The sequence below is a fragment of the Alligator sinensis genome, unplaced genomic scaffold (assembly GCF_000455745.1).
Source record: "Alligator sinensis unplaced genomic scaffold, ASM45574v1 scaffold282_2, whole genome shotgun sequence".
NCBI classification, from domain to species: domain Eukaryota; kingdom Metazoa; phylum Chordata; order Crocodylia; family Alligatoridae; genus Alligator; species Alligator sinensis.
Window position 1 is genome coordinate 3,956,595 of NW_005841879.1, and position 15,178 is coordinate 3,971,772.

The 15,178-nt window shown below is 44.2% G+C and overlaps 1 protein-coding gene across 1 annotated transcript in view; it reads right to left on the reverse strand.

The window, feature by feature from the left end:
* Positions 1–3,483: 3,483 nt before the first annotated feature.
* RAB11FIP4 (RAB11 family interacting protein 4) overlaps positions 3,484–15,178 on the reverse strand; it is a gene marked incomplete at its 5' end in the record, with an annotated part of 204,220 nt that continues 192,525 nt past the window's right edge. Inside the window, one exon of the mRNA XM_014527976.2 lies at positions 3,484–14,976. Coding sequence (XP_014383462.2) covers positions 14,860–14,976 — 117 coding nt within the window. The remainder of the gene's footprint in view (positions 14,977–15,178) is intronic.

Consider the following 15,178-nt stretch of genomic DNA (forward strand, 5'->3'; position numbering starts at 1 on the left):
CGGCTGTGGGGCGAGCAGCGAGGGGCGGGCGCCCCGCAATTTAGGCCTCATTCATGCCAGGCTCGATCCTTTCCAGGGCCCGTTCCCAGGCCCAGGGGCTAGAGACTGCCCGGTTAGGAAGTGACTCAAGCTGCGATTTTCCCCCCATCCCAGCGCTCCAGGACCGGGAAGCTGAACCCCAGGATAAAATGCCCAATTGGCAGCACCGCGTTTAAACCAGGCTCTACCAGGCAGGTGCTTAACACCGAACGCTCCCCATAACCGCATTCATCTCTGTACCCACAAACTGCCACCCCCGGCCCTGAGTGGCCCAGCTCCCCTTGCCCCCATGGCCAGGTCGCAGCTGGGGAGGGAGTAACCGGTCTTCTCTACAGTGCACCTCGGCCTCCAGCCCCATTTTCTCTCCTCTCAAGCACAAGATTTTCATTTCTGCCCTGCCAGAGTGAAGGGCAGAAGAATTCCTCTGGCTGCGGGGCTCATTTCTGGTGTCAAGGGTCTTGTCTGGAGCGAGGAATTTGTCCAACTGCGCTATGAGCAGCTGGACGTCTGCCTCTGCCCCTCCTGGTTAACAGCCAGAGCGTTTCTAGGGGCTGCAAAAGCTGGCCCTGCTCTCCAGGCAGAACAAGCTGCAGGAAGGGCCTCAAGTGCTCGGTGACGATGACCGTCTCTGTGGGCCCTGGCCAGCAACATTGAGCGCAGCCCTGGCTGCAGGCAGCAGTGTCCTTCGCGCTCCCTCCCAACCTGGCGTTCCACTGGTGGCAGCAAGCAGCGTGCTGCCATCGGAGCACCAGGGCTGCCACCCGAGCTGGTCTGTCTCTAGACTCACGTCCCACCCAGGTGAGAAACAGTTGGAACCAACTGTTGAACTCCCAGGGTGTTCGGTGCCCTGGCAAGAGGAGTTAGTTGGAGAGCAGGAACAGCCCGCACCCCAGAGCCAAGTTGGATGTGCAAAGAGGCTGAACGCTGAAGATCCTGGCCCTGCGGCTGGGGCTTCCACGGGAGGGCTTTGCTGCCTATTCTGTTATCTGCCTCAATCGTAAGGTTGTTTCCGGAGCTGCTGCTCTGGCGTCTTCCACAAGTGCCACTAGGCCAAAGCAGCTGAGGAGCTGGGTCAGCCGAGCCGCCACTCCCCCAGCGCAGCCCTGCCCTGCACAGCGGCGGCCAGTCCAGGCGCCAGGGCTCCAAGCAGCGAGGCTTTCCCTCCCCGCTGAGATTATCCTGCACTTCCACATCATTCTGATATCCCCCTTGAACAGTCAAGCTTGACCCGAATCCTACTACCTTCGGGCACTTAACAACAATTCAAACATTATACAGGGATAACATCAATCATAGAAATATTCCAGTCCCAAATGTTTCCTCCCTAGGCTTGAAAGCCACCAAATCACAGAACCAGAGCAAGTGTGGGTGGAGGGACCTCAGGAGTTCACATCTCGCCCAGCCCCTGCCCCAAGCAGGACCAGCCCCAAATACATCCCAGCCAAGGCTTCCTCTACTGGGGGCTTAATATTTAAGTCTTCTGTGGAGCAGTTGGTTGGTGCAGGACATGACAACCCAAAAATGAACGGGTTGTAAATTCAGCCCTGGCTCTAGTTTTTGGAGTGAGAAAGGAATTTATTGTATTAATATTATTATTATTATTATTATTATTAATTTCTGACTGCAACAGGGCACAGTTTTGCAGGCACGCTGCGCGGTCTGTAAGTGCTTGTAGCTGGAATACCCAAATCAGCCCATAATAATAAAAAACAATCTTCCTTTTGAAAATATATATCTATCACTAAATCCGGGGGGTTTTATTCAGTGTCTTTCTGGCACCTTGCACTGGGCGGCTGTGGGGGGAGCCGCAGAGGCCTGAGGGGACCCAGCCCCGTCCAGGAATGGGCATCCCTGCCATGGCCACCCTCCCCCGGGCAGCCTCACCCTGCAATAAGGCTTTCCCGTTTGCAGTCGGGTGTGGCCGCCGATGCATGGGGGCTATGTTTAGTCAGTGGCAGGTGGTGGCCTCAGTCTTTCCCACCTGTAAAATGGAGCTGCGAGGTGCAGTGGGAGGACAGAATGACTCCATGCTGCACCAGTGAGCTGAGCCTGGCTTGTGGGGTCTTGAACCCGGCCAAGGAAGCCCAAAGAGGCCGGAGCTGCTGCAGGGGTGGAGGCAGCTGGGGGCAGCCTCAAACCTGCAGCTTGAGTGTGGACAGATGTGTTGTGTGAGGTGCTCCACGTGCTTTTGAAGTGCTACAGTGAGGGTGTAAATAAGTGATTCTCAATTCTGGTGCTAGCGCACTCTGGGATGCCATGCAATTTTTGAAGGGTGCTACTGATGCAAGGAGATGAGTGCAGACTCAGGCTTATCCCTGCCTGGCTGCTGCCCCCTCGCTGCCCAGGCCCTCTGCACGGAGGTAGTGCTGCCCTGTCCACACTGGGGCTTGAAACGGGGGGCACTCAATTCGCAGAAGTGAGGAGGATGCCTCCAGTCTGACCAGGGTGAGAACCACTGGTCCAGCACAGAGGCAGCTTACCACCCCAGTCTGAACACATGGCGCATTTACACGTTCATTAATGCGTTGTAGTTACTGTACATTCAGTTTAGTACTTGCTTAATAAAGTACTAACTACATGTGCAGTACCTAGAGCTCCTGCGTAGTACTGCTGGTGCACGGTTATTTAGTGACGCTTACTGCACGTTAGCCTAATAACTGCGCAGGAAGCTCGGTTTGTGGTGTGACACGCTACTGCGCAGTGCTATTATTAGGCTAACGTGCAGTAAGTGTCTTGTGTACAAAGCTTCAGACACATGGTGGCCACTATGGGGGAATTTTGCAGTCCTACCCATACATTAAGGAATCAAACCAGGTGCTCGTTGCTTGCATGGGTCAATCAGCAATTATATTGGATTCGGATCAAGGTGCTGGCTCTTGATCCTGCCCCCAGCCCACAGCTGGAGTCCCCACTGTTTTTTTAAAAGAGGAGCTCTGTGTTTGATGGGATTAAAAAAGATCCCTCTCTTGAGACACTAATATTCAGTATCCTACTGCAACATAATTCATCCGTTGAGGATCCTAAAGTTAGGGCTGGTTCCAGGGCAAGAGAGAGCCGAATATTGTCCTCTTGCTTTTAGTGAAGCAGTAGCAGCCTTAGGGAAGGGTAAACTGGGCAACTGTCCGGGGCCCCATGCTTTAGGGGGCCCCAAAATTTTGCAACAACACTGAATATTTGTATTATCATGATCAATATTGTGTTAAGATACTTTCATTGCAGTTTCATGGATAGGGCAAAGTGAAATTGGAATAAAAAAATGTCCAACTTGCTTATAGGTCATTGAAATTAAGCCTCTAAGGGGCCACAAATGGACTCTTGCCCAGGGCCCCAAGAACCCTAAGGCCACCACTGAGCGAAGTATAAAGATCAGGAGCGATCAGCTACGTCGGTAACAGGGATGTGTGACCACAGCAAAGAGAAAAGTGAGGTTAGTCACCCGGCTAAAGACAAGATTTTAGTCATGCAGGAGAAGCAAATCATTTATTTACACATTTGTTTGTACAACATTACAGCTACTTGTAAGGATCCACGTTAGCAATAACCTCCCCACCCCCCATAAAATATGTCACAAGAAAATACAGGGGAAGGGATCTGGTGACACACTGCAACAATATTTATATCACTTAATTGTGTCATAATTAACAGGATGATACCAAAAAAAAACAGTCAGACGCAGCATTAGTCAGCTGCCCGTTTGAGGCATTTCAGTAGTGAGCGGATGGGTTTCATTAGTTTTTTTTCCCACCAAGCAATCTTTCAAATTGGAAAATAAATAACATCGCCACCCCCCTGTTTTTAAAGTATTTTTACTCTCATTCGTCAGCAAAGCAGGTGACAGGTTCATTCAAAGATTTCTGCTCGTCGGGAACTGGAAGAGTCGTGCTTTGTAAATCTTACGGTTTTGGAGCACGCTGCCGTTTGTTTGCCGCCTGTTTGTACGAGCTGCTGATGTCCGTCAGACGCAGACAAGCCACTGAAACACAGGACGCAGCGGATGGTCTGGGGCCACGGCCTTCAGACGGACATGCATCCTCCCTGCGTCTCCACACCTGAAAGGTGCAGTTCAATGATATTCATTCGCCTCCGTGAAGCGCTCAGAAAACCTTGACCTATTACTGTCATGCTCTGGTGCATTCAGTAGTTATCCCCCACCAGTGAGAGTTTGCCCATTGGCTTCTACAGGGTTTTGGATTAGGCCCTTAACCCTGCACCAGTAAAGTTAATGGGAAGGGCTGACGTGAATGAGTGTCAGACTGAGCTCTGAGAGCACGTGGCTGCCTGGGGGGTGTGCTGGGCGCACAGGATGTCATTGTTCTCAACTGAAGGAGGCAGCAATAATTTGTGAGAGCAACAAATGGGCTGTGGGTGGCAAGTTCTTTACAGCTCTGCACAATTTCTGCACCAGTTTAAATTGCATCTCTGTAGAAATATATAGGCAAATCAATGCAACCCTGCTGGGTGGATGTAAGTTATAGCAGCATAGCTCAGTTCCACAAACCTCCTGAAATAAGCCCCTGATATGCTCTATCCCCACCAGGAAATGGCACTGATTTCACTATATAAACAGGCAGTTACATTGGTACAAAAATCATGCCTAGGTCTTTCCTAAGGGAAGCAAACGGCTTATTCCATTCCCATGTCACAGCATCGCATTTGCTTTCCAGTTATCTCCATTCCTTTAAAGAAAGGCACATCCTAAAATCCTCTCTTAGGAAAAACTCCCGCTGAAGCGAACAAGAGTAAAGCCAAGAACACAAGATGAGCCTTTAAGCATTTTAATTTTTGTGAAGCACTATGACTTCATTTTTGATTTCAACGGATATGAGATTTCAACCGAAACCAACCCCAAACGGGCACCTTGGTTTAAGGAGATTTTGTCTGATGTTCATTTGAAGCAAAAAAGCAACCGCTTGCCTGTAAAGTGAGTAAGAACTGTAACCGTCAACTCTAGACTTAACTAAATTTAGTCAGCAGTTTAAATATTTTGAACTCACTAAAACTGACAACAAGATACAACTGGTTTTTAATGACACGACAGCAGTAGATTTGTGTGTTCGTGTGACAATGCTTTACAAAAGAGACCATCTGACACAAGGCTCCTAAAGTAAGACAGAGAACTGCTAATTATTTTAACTTTGATTTGCTAAGTATTTTAGGACATGACCTAGTGTTTCTAAAAAAACCTGTACAAAATGAGTCATTTCTTTTTTTTTTTTTTTTTTTTTTTTTTTTACATCCAGTTGAGGCACATGAAATACAAATCTGATCTATTTTATATATACACATTTACAGTACATGAAAAAACGGATGAAGCTCAAATGAAAAAAAAAAAAGGTACATATAAAAAGTGCCCAAAATAGCAGATAAAATGTAGGGAAAAAAATCTGGTACACTCACAACAGGTGAGTAAAAGGCACAAGTACTACATTGTAACCATGCAAAAATCATGAGTATAATCTGTGCAACAAAGCAAAACTAATGGCTCCCACAACAGAGTTTACAATAATTCTCAAAATATACCAGTATTTAAACATACTGTAAGTGCAACATTTACTGCCCTATAGCATACTAAAGGGTTCATATGGGGTGAAATCCCCCTGCACCGAGCTGATGGCAGGGTGTTAGACAAGGTGGTGGCTGGTGCTGGGGGTTGCTGTGCAGTCAAGTCTCTGGGTTGGAAGAGTGGTTGCAGCCCCAATATGTGGGTTGGCTTTGGTGCGTTGGATCCACTGAAGTGCCAGCCTGCTCCAGCATAGCCTGGGCACAGAGGGGCGTCTGCTCACCCTGCTCTCCCTCGGTTTGCCACGTGGCATAAATGTCAGGACTTTGCCCTGCTCAGCCAGCCGGGGTGAATTTTACTCCACCGAGAATGGTGATGTGAAAACTGACAGCTCAACTGTTACATCAAGGTCGAAACGAAACGAAACATTTGTGCGCAAGTTCAAAGTACGTGTATGACACAGACCTACCAAATCCAGGTTTCTTAATACAGATTTCTACTATGCTTCAAGTTTTGCAAAAAAGTAACCTCGCTCTAATTACACAGCTAAGTAGCTATTCTTTTCGCAGTTCAAAAGCTGCGGGCTTTAGTTTACTGGCCTCGATGAAGAAAAGAAAACAGGATGTTTAGGGAATGAAATGTAACATTTTCAGCCAGCTCTGCACCATAATAAATCCCACCGCAGAAGGCTCCTAGCTACAGCAACCCATTCATATATTTGATGATCTGCATCTATCTGTGAGGTACAATATGCCTCTAAGCTTCATGGCGAGGTTAGGCCTTGCAAACTGAGGTACTAATCAGTGACTAGGACTTGTAACTAGGTTAACTGTGCGGAAATAAAGCTTACAGGAATGTCTCAGTGCAACCTCACTCCAGACTGGCTCAGGGCTCATCTACGCTGCAGATTCAAATGTCACGGGATTCAGCTGCAACATGCTTTTCATGGCATGTACATGGGACCCGACTTGTCTTTAGTAACCAGAGTAAAGCTGTGGATAGGATTAGCTCGTGAAAACACAGTTAAAATCCCAGGAATGTTTTAGTATCTAAAAAACTCAACTGACGCCAAGCAGACAAGGTTTGTTCTCTCCCACTGGTTTAACATGGTCGCACTAAGGCACGCAGGTACTATGGAGATGGATGCACACCCTTCTCTGCAGCAGTGAAGGAGGTAAGTGAAGAGCAAGTCAGCCTATAATATATATGGGTGTCTGGAAAAGATGTACTATGGTGAGATCCACTTAAAAAAAAGTGACCTGCTTCTTGGAGTAACTGCCAGTGAATTCAGCGCAATGGATTTCACTGAGTCTAAGCTCCGGATTAATGGCACGTTAATTGTGGAAGACCTGACAGGGCATACACAGGCTTTAAAGGTACGTTGTCAGAACAGTCACTAACTCATGGTCTTTTGTGTTGACCAAGCTTTACACGACAAGGTGAATATTTGTAATCTGAGCACTGCTGAACAATGCAGTCTGTGTTTAAAAGTATCAGCTGCATTGTCTATGCAGGTCTTTTAGAACAGAGTGGTTGGCAACCCCTTAGCACCGGACCTGTACAGCCTCGACAGAGCATAGATATCGCCAGACCTCTAAAAACCCAGTCAAACACTTCAAAGATGTGTTTGCTGGTTTTTGCAAGCCAAGACATAGCAGGTATAAATTGGTGCTTGGAAGCATAACATTTCCTGGGTGCCATCTGTTTTTTTTACTCTAAGCTACAGGCCAGACACAAAGATAATAGGCGAGTGTTACATAGCTTTCTTGTGGCTGCCAGAAGTAGCTTTAATATAATTCTCAACAATGTGCTAATGCCTTATGCAATATATGTATATTCAAACAAATCATGCAATAAAAGCAACTACTGTCCAGCTCTATTAGTATGAGCATTTGATAACTAGGACAGCTATTAATGGTTGTTTCTATTAGCTCCCATAAGAGTCACCAGCTGCAGTTCTTACCCATGCAAAGCTTAAAGCACGACTCAGCTTCGCCTGAGAATGGACTCAAGAATTGCACTCTGCATAGATTTAACTCTACTTGCACATACAGACTACAGGTTTCTACCTCTTGCAACAAAAGATTTAGACCTAAAAAGCTAAAAGAGAGTTCTCTCTAGGGAGGACTGGCATCATCACAAGTAATGGGGGCTAAAGTGATGATCCCTGCTATGACCTTGCTATCTTTTACGCGAGAGCATGTGCGATGGTTTGCAAGCCTATTTCATGGCAGGTGGCAATGGGTGAGATTCTCAAGCTTATGTGGCAGTTCTTGCCATCTGCAGCAGCAGATGCAACTGCTTCAGATTATATTTCTCATTACAAGTACTAAACTAAATGGATAATCACCAGTTATGGAGGTCAACAATTGTAGACCGATGCCTGTGTTAACCCAAAGTTCATTAGAAGGCTACTATCCAGAGCTGGTTGATTTTTTTTTTTTTTTTTAATTGTCAAAACTCTACAATTTGGAAAACATTGTGTAGAAACATTAGCAAGACCTTGGGATGTCCCCTCCCCGATCCATTTTTGGACCAGCTTATGCTAATGCTCTGTCCTTGGTCAGTGAAAATAGGGCCACTCAGCCCTTCCCTCTACTAGATTAAAATCTCCACTTGCTGATGCTCATTCTGGTTCTGCTCCACCTGCTATCACAGGAGGGGACGCAAAATAGTGGGGGTAGCTGGAGTTTCAAGCACCATATCATCCGAACTTGCCATGAGCGGGATGAGTCAAGATAGTGGTCCAAAGCCAAACATCCAGTCTCCCCAGCTGTCCCCACGTTTGCCATCACGTGCCGAGCTAAACAGTGCGGGAACTCTACAGGGGAAGCCCATCAAAAACTCCCGAAGATATAGGACCAATTGCAAAAAAAAAAAAAAAAAAAGTGCCAAATTTACTAATCTGAATGTGTGCAGAGAACAAACCACCTTCTCAGTCCCAGAGATGGTTGCTCCACATCGTGGTTGAGAAACATCGGGCAGGTAGCCAAGTATTTTGAAGCACCGCTCCCCTAAAGGTTAGGGGCCAACTCTGCATTCCTTGGATATCCAGGGCTCAAAAGAATGAGATTCAAGCCATTCTAGTACTTTCCTAGAACTATAAATCCGTGCCAAAAACCTCCCCAAACAAACCACTAATAACATGCACAAACCATCACAAATTCAGCAACTCTGGGCTAAGGGCCCTTGTGCTCTCTCAACCATCTGCAAACTTCAATTTGTTCCCAGATACGTTTTGAATCAGATATGCCAGTATTTGATTTAGAAAACTGAGTGACCACAAATTATCACTTTTGTTCTTCTTTTCTGGTGGTAAAGTGGAAATAGGAGTAGGGTTGGGGGTGCAAGGAGGAGATTTTTTTTTTTTTAAGTTTCTAAAGTTAAAAGGCCATTTTCCTTTAAAATATTCTGAAGGATTTTTTTTTAACCAGCTCTAATAGTTGCAAACTAAAAATATAAACCCAACTAATTGTGAGCCCACAAGAAAATTCAGCCACCTTCCTTGCTGGGCGCACACAGTCTTTAGTTATCTCACCAAACTGTTACATTTATAGGTGGTCCATTGAAATTACATGGTCTTATTATAAAGCAAACACAAATATTTTTTAAAAATGCTCCAAAGAGCACAGGTAGAACAGGAATATTCTAGGTAAGGAATCTAGAATTCAAACCAAATGCATGCAGTAATCCATCTCAATCTCTACACATGCGTGTCTTGTTTCATTAAAAAAAAAAGAGAAAGAGAAAAGCAGCAGGCTTGCTGTGTGGTTCAAAAAGTGGACTGTTGTTGGGATCAAGATTTTTGTACTAAAACAAGTCTTGAAAAAGCATGCAGGACCAAAGGAGTGAAATTCTAACAACCTTCACATCCAGCTGTTTCTCCTGTGCCCTTTTGATGACTTTCCTTGAGCAAGTACAGTGATGACACTTGATACACAGATGACCGATATTACTTACACTAGAAGCTATCAAGTAACTGCTCATAGAAAGCCTGACCCGGTCCCACTGAAATCAACCCAAGTCTCACCATTGACTTAACAGGAGTTTGATCACATCACCCGACTCCAACTTCCTTGACAGAACCTCTAACGTAGTAAGTTTTCCCTGCCCTTGTTCAAAAAGATAAAAAATAACCCCTAATATTCTCTGACACTTAAAACTGAAACATCAATGTATTCACTCATTTTAAAATTCAAATATGCCTTAATTTTACAACTGACTACTACAACTATGACTTGGAGATCATTTAACAGTGACTTGTCTTACCAATACAGTTGCCCAACTGCATCACTGTCATTACAGGGCATAATCATTATATGTACATTAGCCTCGGTGTCCCAAATTACTAACAGGTTTACAAAACCCAAATGTGATGGGCCAGTTTTTTTGCTAGCCTACATTAACACAGCTCCCATGACTTGGAAATGGAGCTACAGCATGTCACACCGGCAGAAGATTTAGCCTTACATCTTTCATTAGCATCCTAGGTAAATTAATGAAGCTATATTGATTCTTCCATATAGATGACAGAAAAACATCAGAATTTTCCCCCCAGCTGCAAAAGAAAACAAAAAGTGGAAAATGTGGTGGTCAAAGAACATAGGTCATTTGGTTGGAATTCATTTGACCAGTACAGATTAGGTTAGGAAAAAACCCCTGAGGGGATAGATAATAGTTTGTCAATAAATGTCAGCTCTTCTCTAAATGAGTTTCCAAACAGCGCTGGTCTTCAGCTTCATAAGTAAAAGGCAACTGAAGTGATTCCAAATGCATGAAAAGCATGCTCTTTTCACATGTCAGTACAAGACCACGTGCCAGAAATTTAGAAATCAGAGCTACGCATCAGCTGAGGACTGGCATTCCCAGCGCACGTACTGACATCGGGAAGGGCTTTGAGGATTGGCTTCAACTACTTGGAAACAAGAGGAATTTTTTCTTCTCCCACAGTAGTCTGCTTAATATTATACTGACAATGCAACTTCTGAAAAAGAAGTAAGCTGTCCTTCCCCACCCTCCTAACTATGCAAACAGGAAAAAAAAACAACCAACTTTGTAGTCAATTTAATTATGAATCACTATATTACTTCAGAGTTTCAGAACCTGAAATTAAATAACTTGCTCCTTTTAAGGAGCAAATGAATACAGATATAATATGTTGAACTGAATTTAGGTTATCAGAGGCAAGCAAAAAGCTTGTTTCCAGTGTAGGAAGAACGGTCATTGCATTTGGGTGTTGCTAGAACATCGAGATAACATTAAAACACTGGATAAATTATTTCAAACTCCAATTGAAGTAAATTAACCCAGGCAGGTAAAGCCAGATACCACTGGTAACTCTTCCACGCAGAACTCATTCCCAGACTCGCAGCAGCACCTTCACTCCGGTGACCACTCCCATTGGACTCAAATGGGAACACTCGTGCAAGTAGTTACATGTACTCAAGTGTGTAAAAGCTAAAACTGTTTGTAAAATTCAGGCCAGATCCACACACACAGCACGAAGTCAAGCAGCAAAAAAAGGAAGCAGAAACTGCCTGCATTTCCCTGGCTGGGACTTCTCCTGACCTGTATTCTGGTCTAGAGAGGGCAAAGCGTGCAGCAAGTCAGAGCAACAGAACTGAAACCGGTCTCCCTTCCCCCTACCTGGTCTTTCACTGTAGCTTTTGGACATAACAGAGAATCTGCCCCTATAATTCAAAAATCAACCTCAGATTTTCCCCATTAGGTGTCATCCAAGATAACAATATAACTTTGCACCAGATACACAAGAGACTCTTTTTGTCCCCTGGCTTGCATAGCAAGACAACTTGGTTTCTTAAGTGCTACTAGCGACCGTAGATCTAATATTAGACTCAAGTCTAAAAACCCGAATCTCAGCTACAATATGTTTTTTTTTGTAATCGTGCTGCCTTAGAGAAGATTGCCTTTGCTTCCTTCCCAGATGAAGGCATTTAACATATTGCTCATTTTTCAACCCACATAAGGAATATGCAAACTACAAATACAAGGTGATTCCATGCCAAGGGCCTAGCGTTAGCCTCCTCAGGCAGCAGTAATATAAACTGTGTCTGAGAACAGAAATCCTGTGGGCTGAGGGACAGATTCTTTAAGTGTTCAGCAACCAACTGCTTTGATCTAAACTGCTGGAAGCTTTTGAAAAAAAAACAACTGCCCTTAAGCATGAAATTCATCCCTTCCATACTCAGCCTAAGTGCAATTTTAAGACTAAAATGAAACTTGCAGCCTACTCATCACCGATGGGGGATGTCTGCACAAAGGTGGATTTGACCCAAATTATGTAGGGCTTGATCCTGCATCCACTGAAGTCCATAGGAGCTTTGTTACTGGCTTCACTGAAAACAGGGTCAGAGCCTGAAGTGCCCGATTCAGTCCTTTTTTCCTGCACCAATCCCCCCCAAAAATCTCACATGCTTTCTACTCCCAAGAAACTATCCAGTGCCTTCAGCATCATGCTGCCCTCGTAACTAGTTTTAGCATTATACTAAAAACAACTCCCTCCATGATGAAGACAGCTTCTAGAGCTGGCTCAGGGGAACACCCACGTCTTTTCTGGACAAAGAACATAACCGTTGCTCATCTGAGTCAGCAACAGGCTCATCCGCATCAACAGATTTCACAGCGTGAGAACGGGCTGGAAACAACTTGGCATTCCCTGCAGGCAAGTATGATCACGTCTCATCTTGTATCTAGGGGTTGGGGCTAATCTAAACTACAGCTCCGTGTAGGTAGACCAAGAGCAAGTGGTGACCAGGTGGCAGGATTTTAAACAACAGTCCAGGCCTATGACAAGGGCCAAAGCCTTGGCATGGACTCAGAGGCAGCTGGGCTCTCCAGCATGAACAGGCAGCTGCAGGTTCTCAGAGGGGAAATGTGTAGATAGTGTATAGCTAGCATAGCTATCTAGATCTTCCCTCCCCAATACCACATCTACCCTCCATGTACGGTACATGGGGGTGCACTGTGCGCTACCTGTTCCCCTCCAAATACAGACCTGGAGGAGATGATACAATTTAGCGTAGCCCATAGGGTGTTTTATATTACTCCAGACTCCAGTTTGGCCTCTTGTGGGTACACAGGCAGAGGGACAGCTCCAAGTTCTTTTCTTCCCGCTCTTGACTACTCACAATCTGGCCCTACATGTTTAAATAAAGTTAAATGCCACAATGACATCTGTCCAGTGCAGATGGGCCCAGTAGGTGCATCCAGGGTTGCAAAAATGATTTTGTTTTCCGTGGTTACCCTTCTAGAGCACTACACCTGGCTGATAAAAGCAGTTTCCTGATGCAAAGTTGCCTTCAAGAAAGCCCATTTTCAGTGCTCCCACCCAGTCTCCCGTTATTCCAACAAGACGTCATTGAAGGCAAGAGTACAGGGACTGCTGAAAAATATATATATATATTTACATCCATAATCCGAACACGGAAATCACGTATTCAGTTAAGGAAAAATGTATCACATACACACGCAAAAATACATACAAAGCATGGTGGGTGTGAGACATTGCCGAGAGCAAGCAATACACAGAATAGCACAATCATATCTATAGAAACATTCTTCTGAGAAGTATATTAAAATAGTTATCATGGAACCATCTCATACTTAGAGAAACTCAGATATTTGGGTCTATTTCTCCATAATCAAGTTCCCTTGCTTTTGCCTGTTGCTGTGGATCAAAATAGTGAGCAATTATTTCTTTTTCTTTTTTTTTTTTTTTTAAAAATACTTTTAGTGCTTGGAATAAAACTGTAACATGTAAATAAGTACTACCAATTCCCCACCTTGATTTTGATTTTTTGATTATTTAATTAAAAAAAAAGTCCAATTTCTACAGTACATGGACCCAGTTCAGGAGACCACATAAACATATGTCTAAGCCCATCTTTATTCAAGGCAAAACTCAAGCATGTGCTTAACTTTAGCCATATGTTTAGGTCCCACTGAATTCAATGGGTGTTAAACTCTCACAAAGTTCCGCACCTGCATAAATGCTCACCTTGATCAGGATGTCTTTCAGATCTAGAGCATATCCATATGTGCACGTGCATGGACAGGATGTCATCCTAGGGTGGATGACTGTGGAGTGTGAAACAGCAGTGGTTGGGGAGGGAAAGATACCTATCATAGTTAATGAACTCTATATTCAAGAAGTTTTATAAACGCACCTGTTACTCTTAACCGCCCCAAGGTGATTCTATTTTATATCAAGGCTTAACTGGTCTGCATAAGATAGCGGTAGGGTGCCAGTCTCTCCCACCACAGACCACCCACAAATGCCTCCTCTGATGGGTGCCACACCATATATCTGGGGAGTGGGGAAAAAACCTTAGCTAATTGCTTAGGTTAACATGTTTTTGGAAACATTAAGTGGATTGTTATAGTCACTAAAATATACATTTTCCTCTTATTTTTTAAATAAGAAACAGAATGTGCCCATAATTTAAACTTTAAAATGCAAAAGAGCAGGATCCCAGAATAAAGTTTGAAGGGCCCAGTGAAACCCCTCCCTGAAAATAGGGGTATATACTTCAGACAGCTTCTCAGCCTTAGCACTTCAGGGACCCCGGCATAACAAACACACATGCATGCACTCACTCTACACAACAGGCTGGCAATCATCCCAAAGGATATCCTAAAATCCAATGCATGAACTATTTTAAAAGCACTTTGTACAGACAGTGGCAAACACGTGGACAGTGAGCCTACATGGGTACTAACATTTCTGCAGTGGGCTTTTACCCTTTTCACATCATATATGTACATTCATTACTTAAAAATAAAAGGGACAGATTTTGCCAAAGGCCTGTTTTGACCTCTTGTGGTCTCAAAAGGAAGGCTCCAGCAAAATTAAATTCAACAGAGAATGACAGAGTCAGCACCAGTCAGATATTGAACCTGGATATGTTGCATTTTTGGGGGTACCCAACTTTCTGGAAGAACGAGAGAGCAATTCTTTGTTCTTACAGGGACATCCATATGTTTCCATTGTCTTTTACCTTTACAACTAGAGGTAGAATCATTTTGTCCAGTATCTAAAACAACGTGATCCAGTCATATTGTTATTACATTAATATACAGTATCAATCTCATCACAGGTATTGAAAGTGCATGGAAATACTAATTGAGCCAATTTTGACACAGATAACAGTGTACCAAACATCATATAAACACACCCACGCACTCACACACACACACACACACACATATATATATATATTTATAAATTAATTTACAGTATCAGAGTGATGCTTAGATCCAGTGGCATGTGCAGAAATATCAGGCAGTTGCTGCTCTTTCCTTTAATTTTTTATTTCCAAGATAGAGGGGTTGTGGTCAAGGATGGCCAGGATGATCTTGTCCATATACTGTCGCAATCTGTAGTTTATCTCCTCCTGTTCTTTAAGAGCTTCCATGAGCTGAAATACAAATTTCAAAAGCTAAGCATCTACTGCAGAAAGTCACACATATCTACAGCATTATGTAAACTACCATTCAGAGGTGGTTTAGTCTGTCTCAGACCACCTTCATGTTTAAAATTACTTGGATTCCTTTTAGTGGTAACATACTTTGCTTTTATCCTCCCCCAGCCTTAAAGCAATGGCACAAAAAGAGATAAAC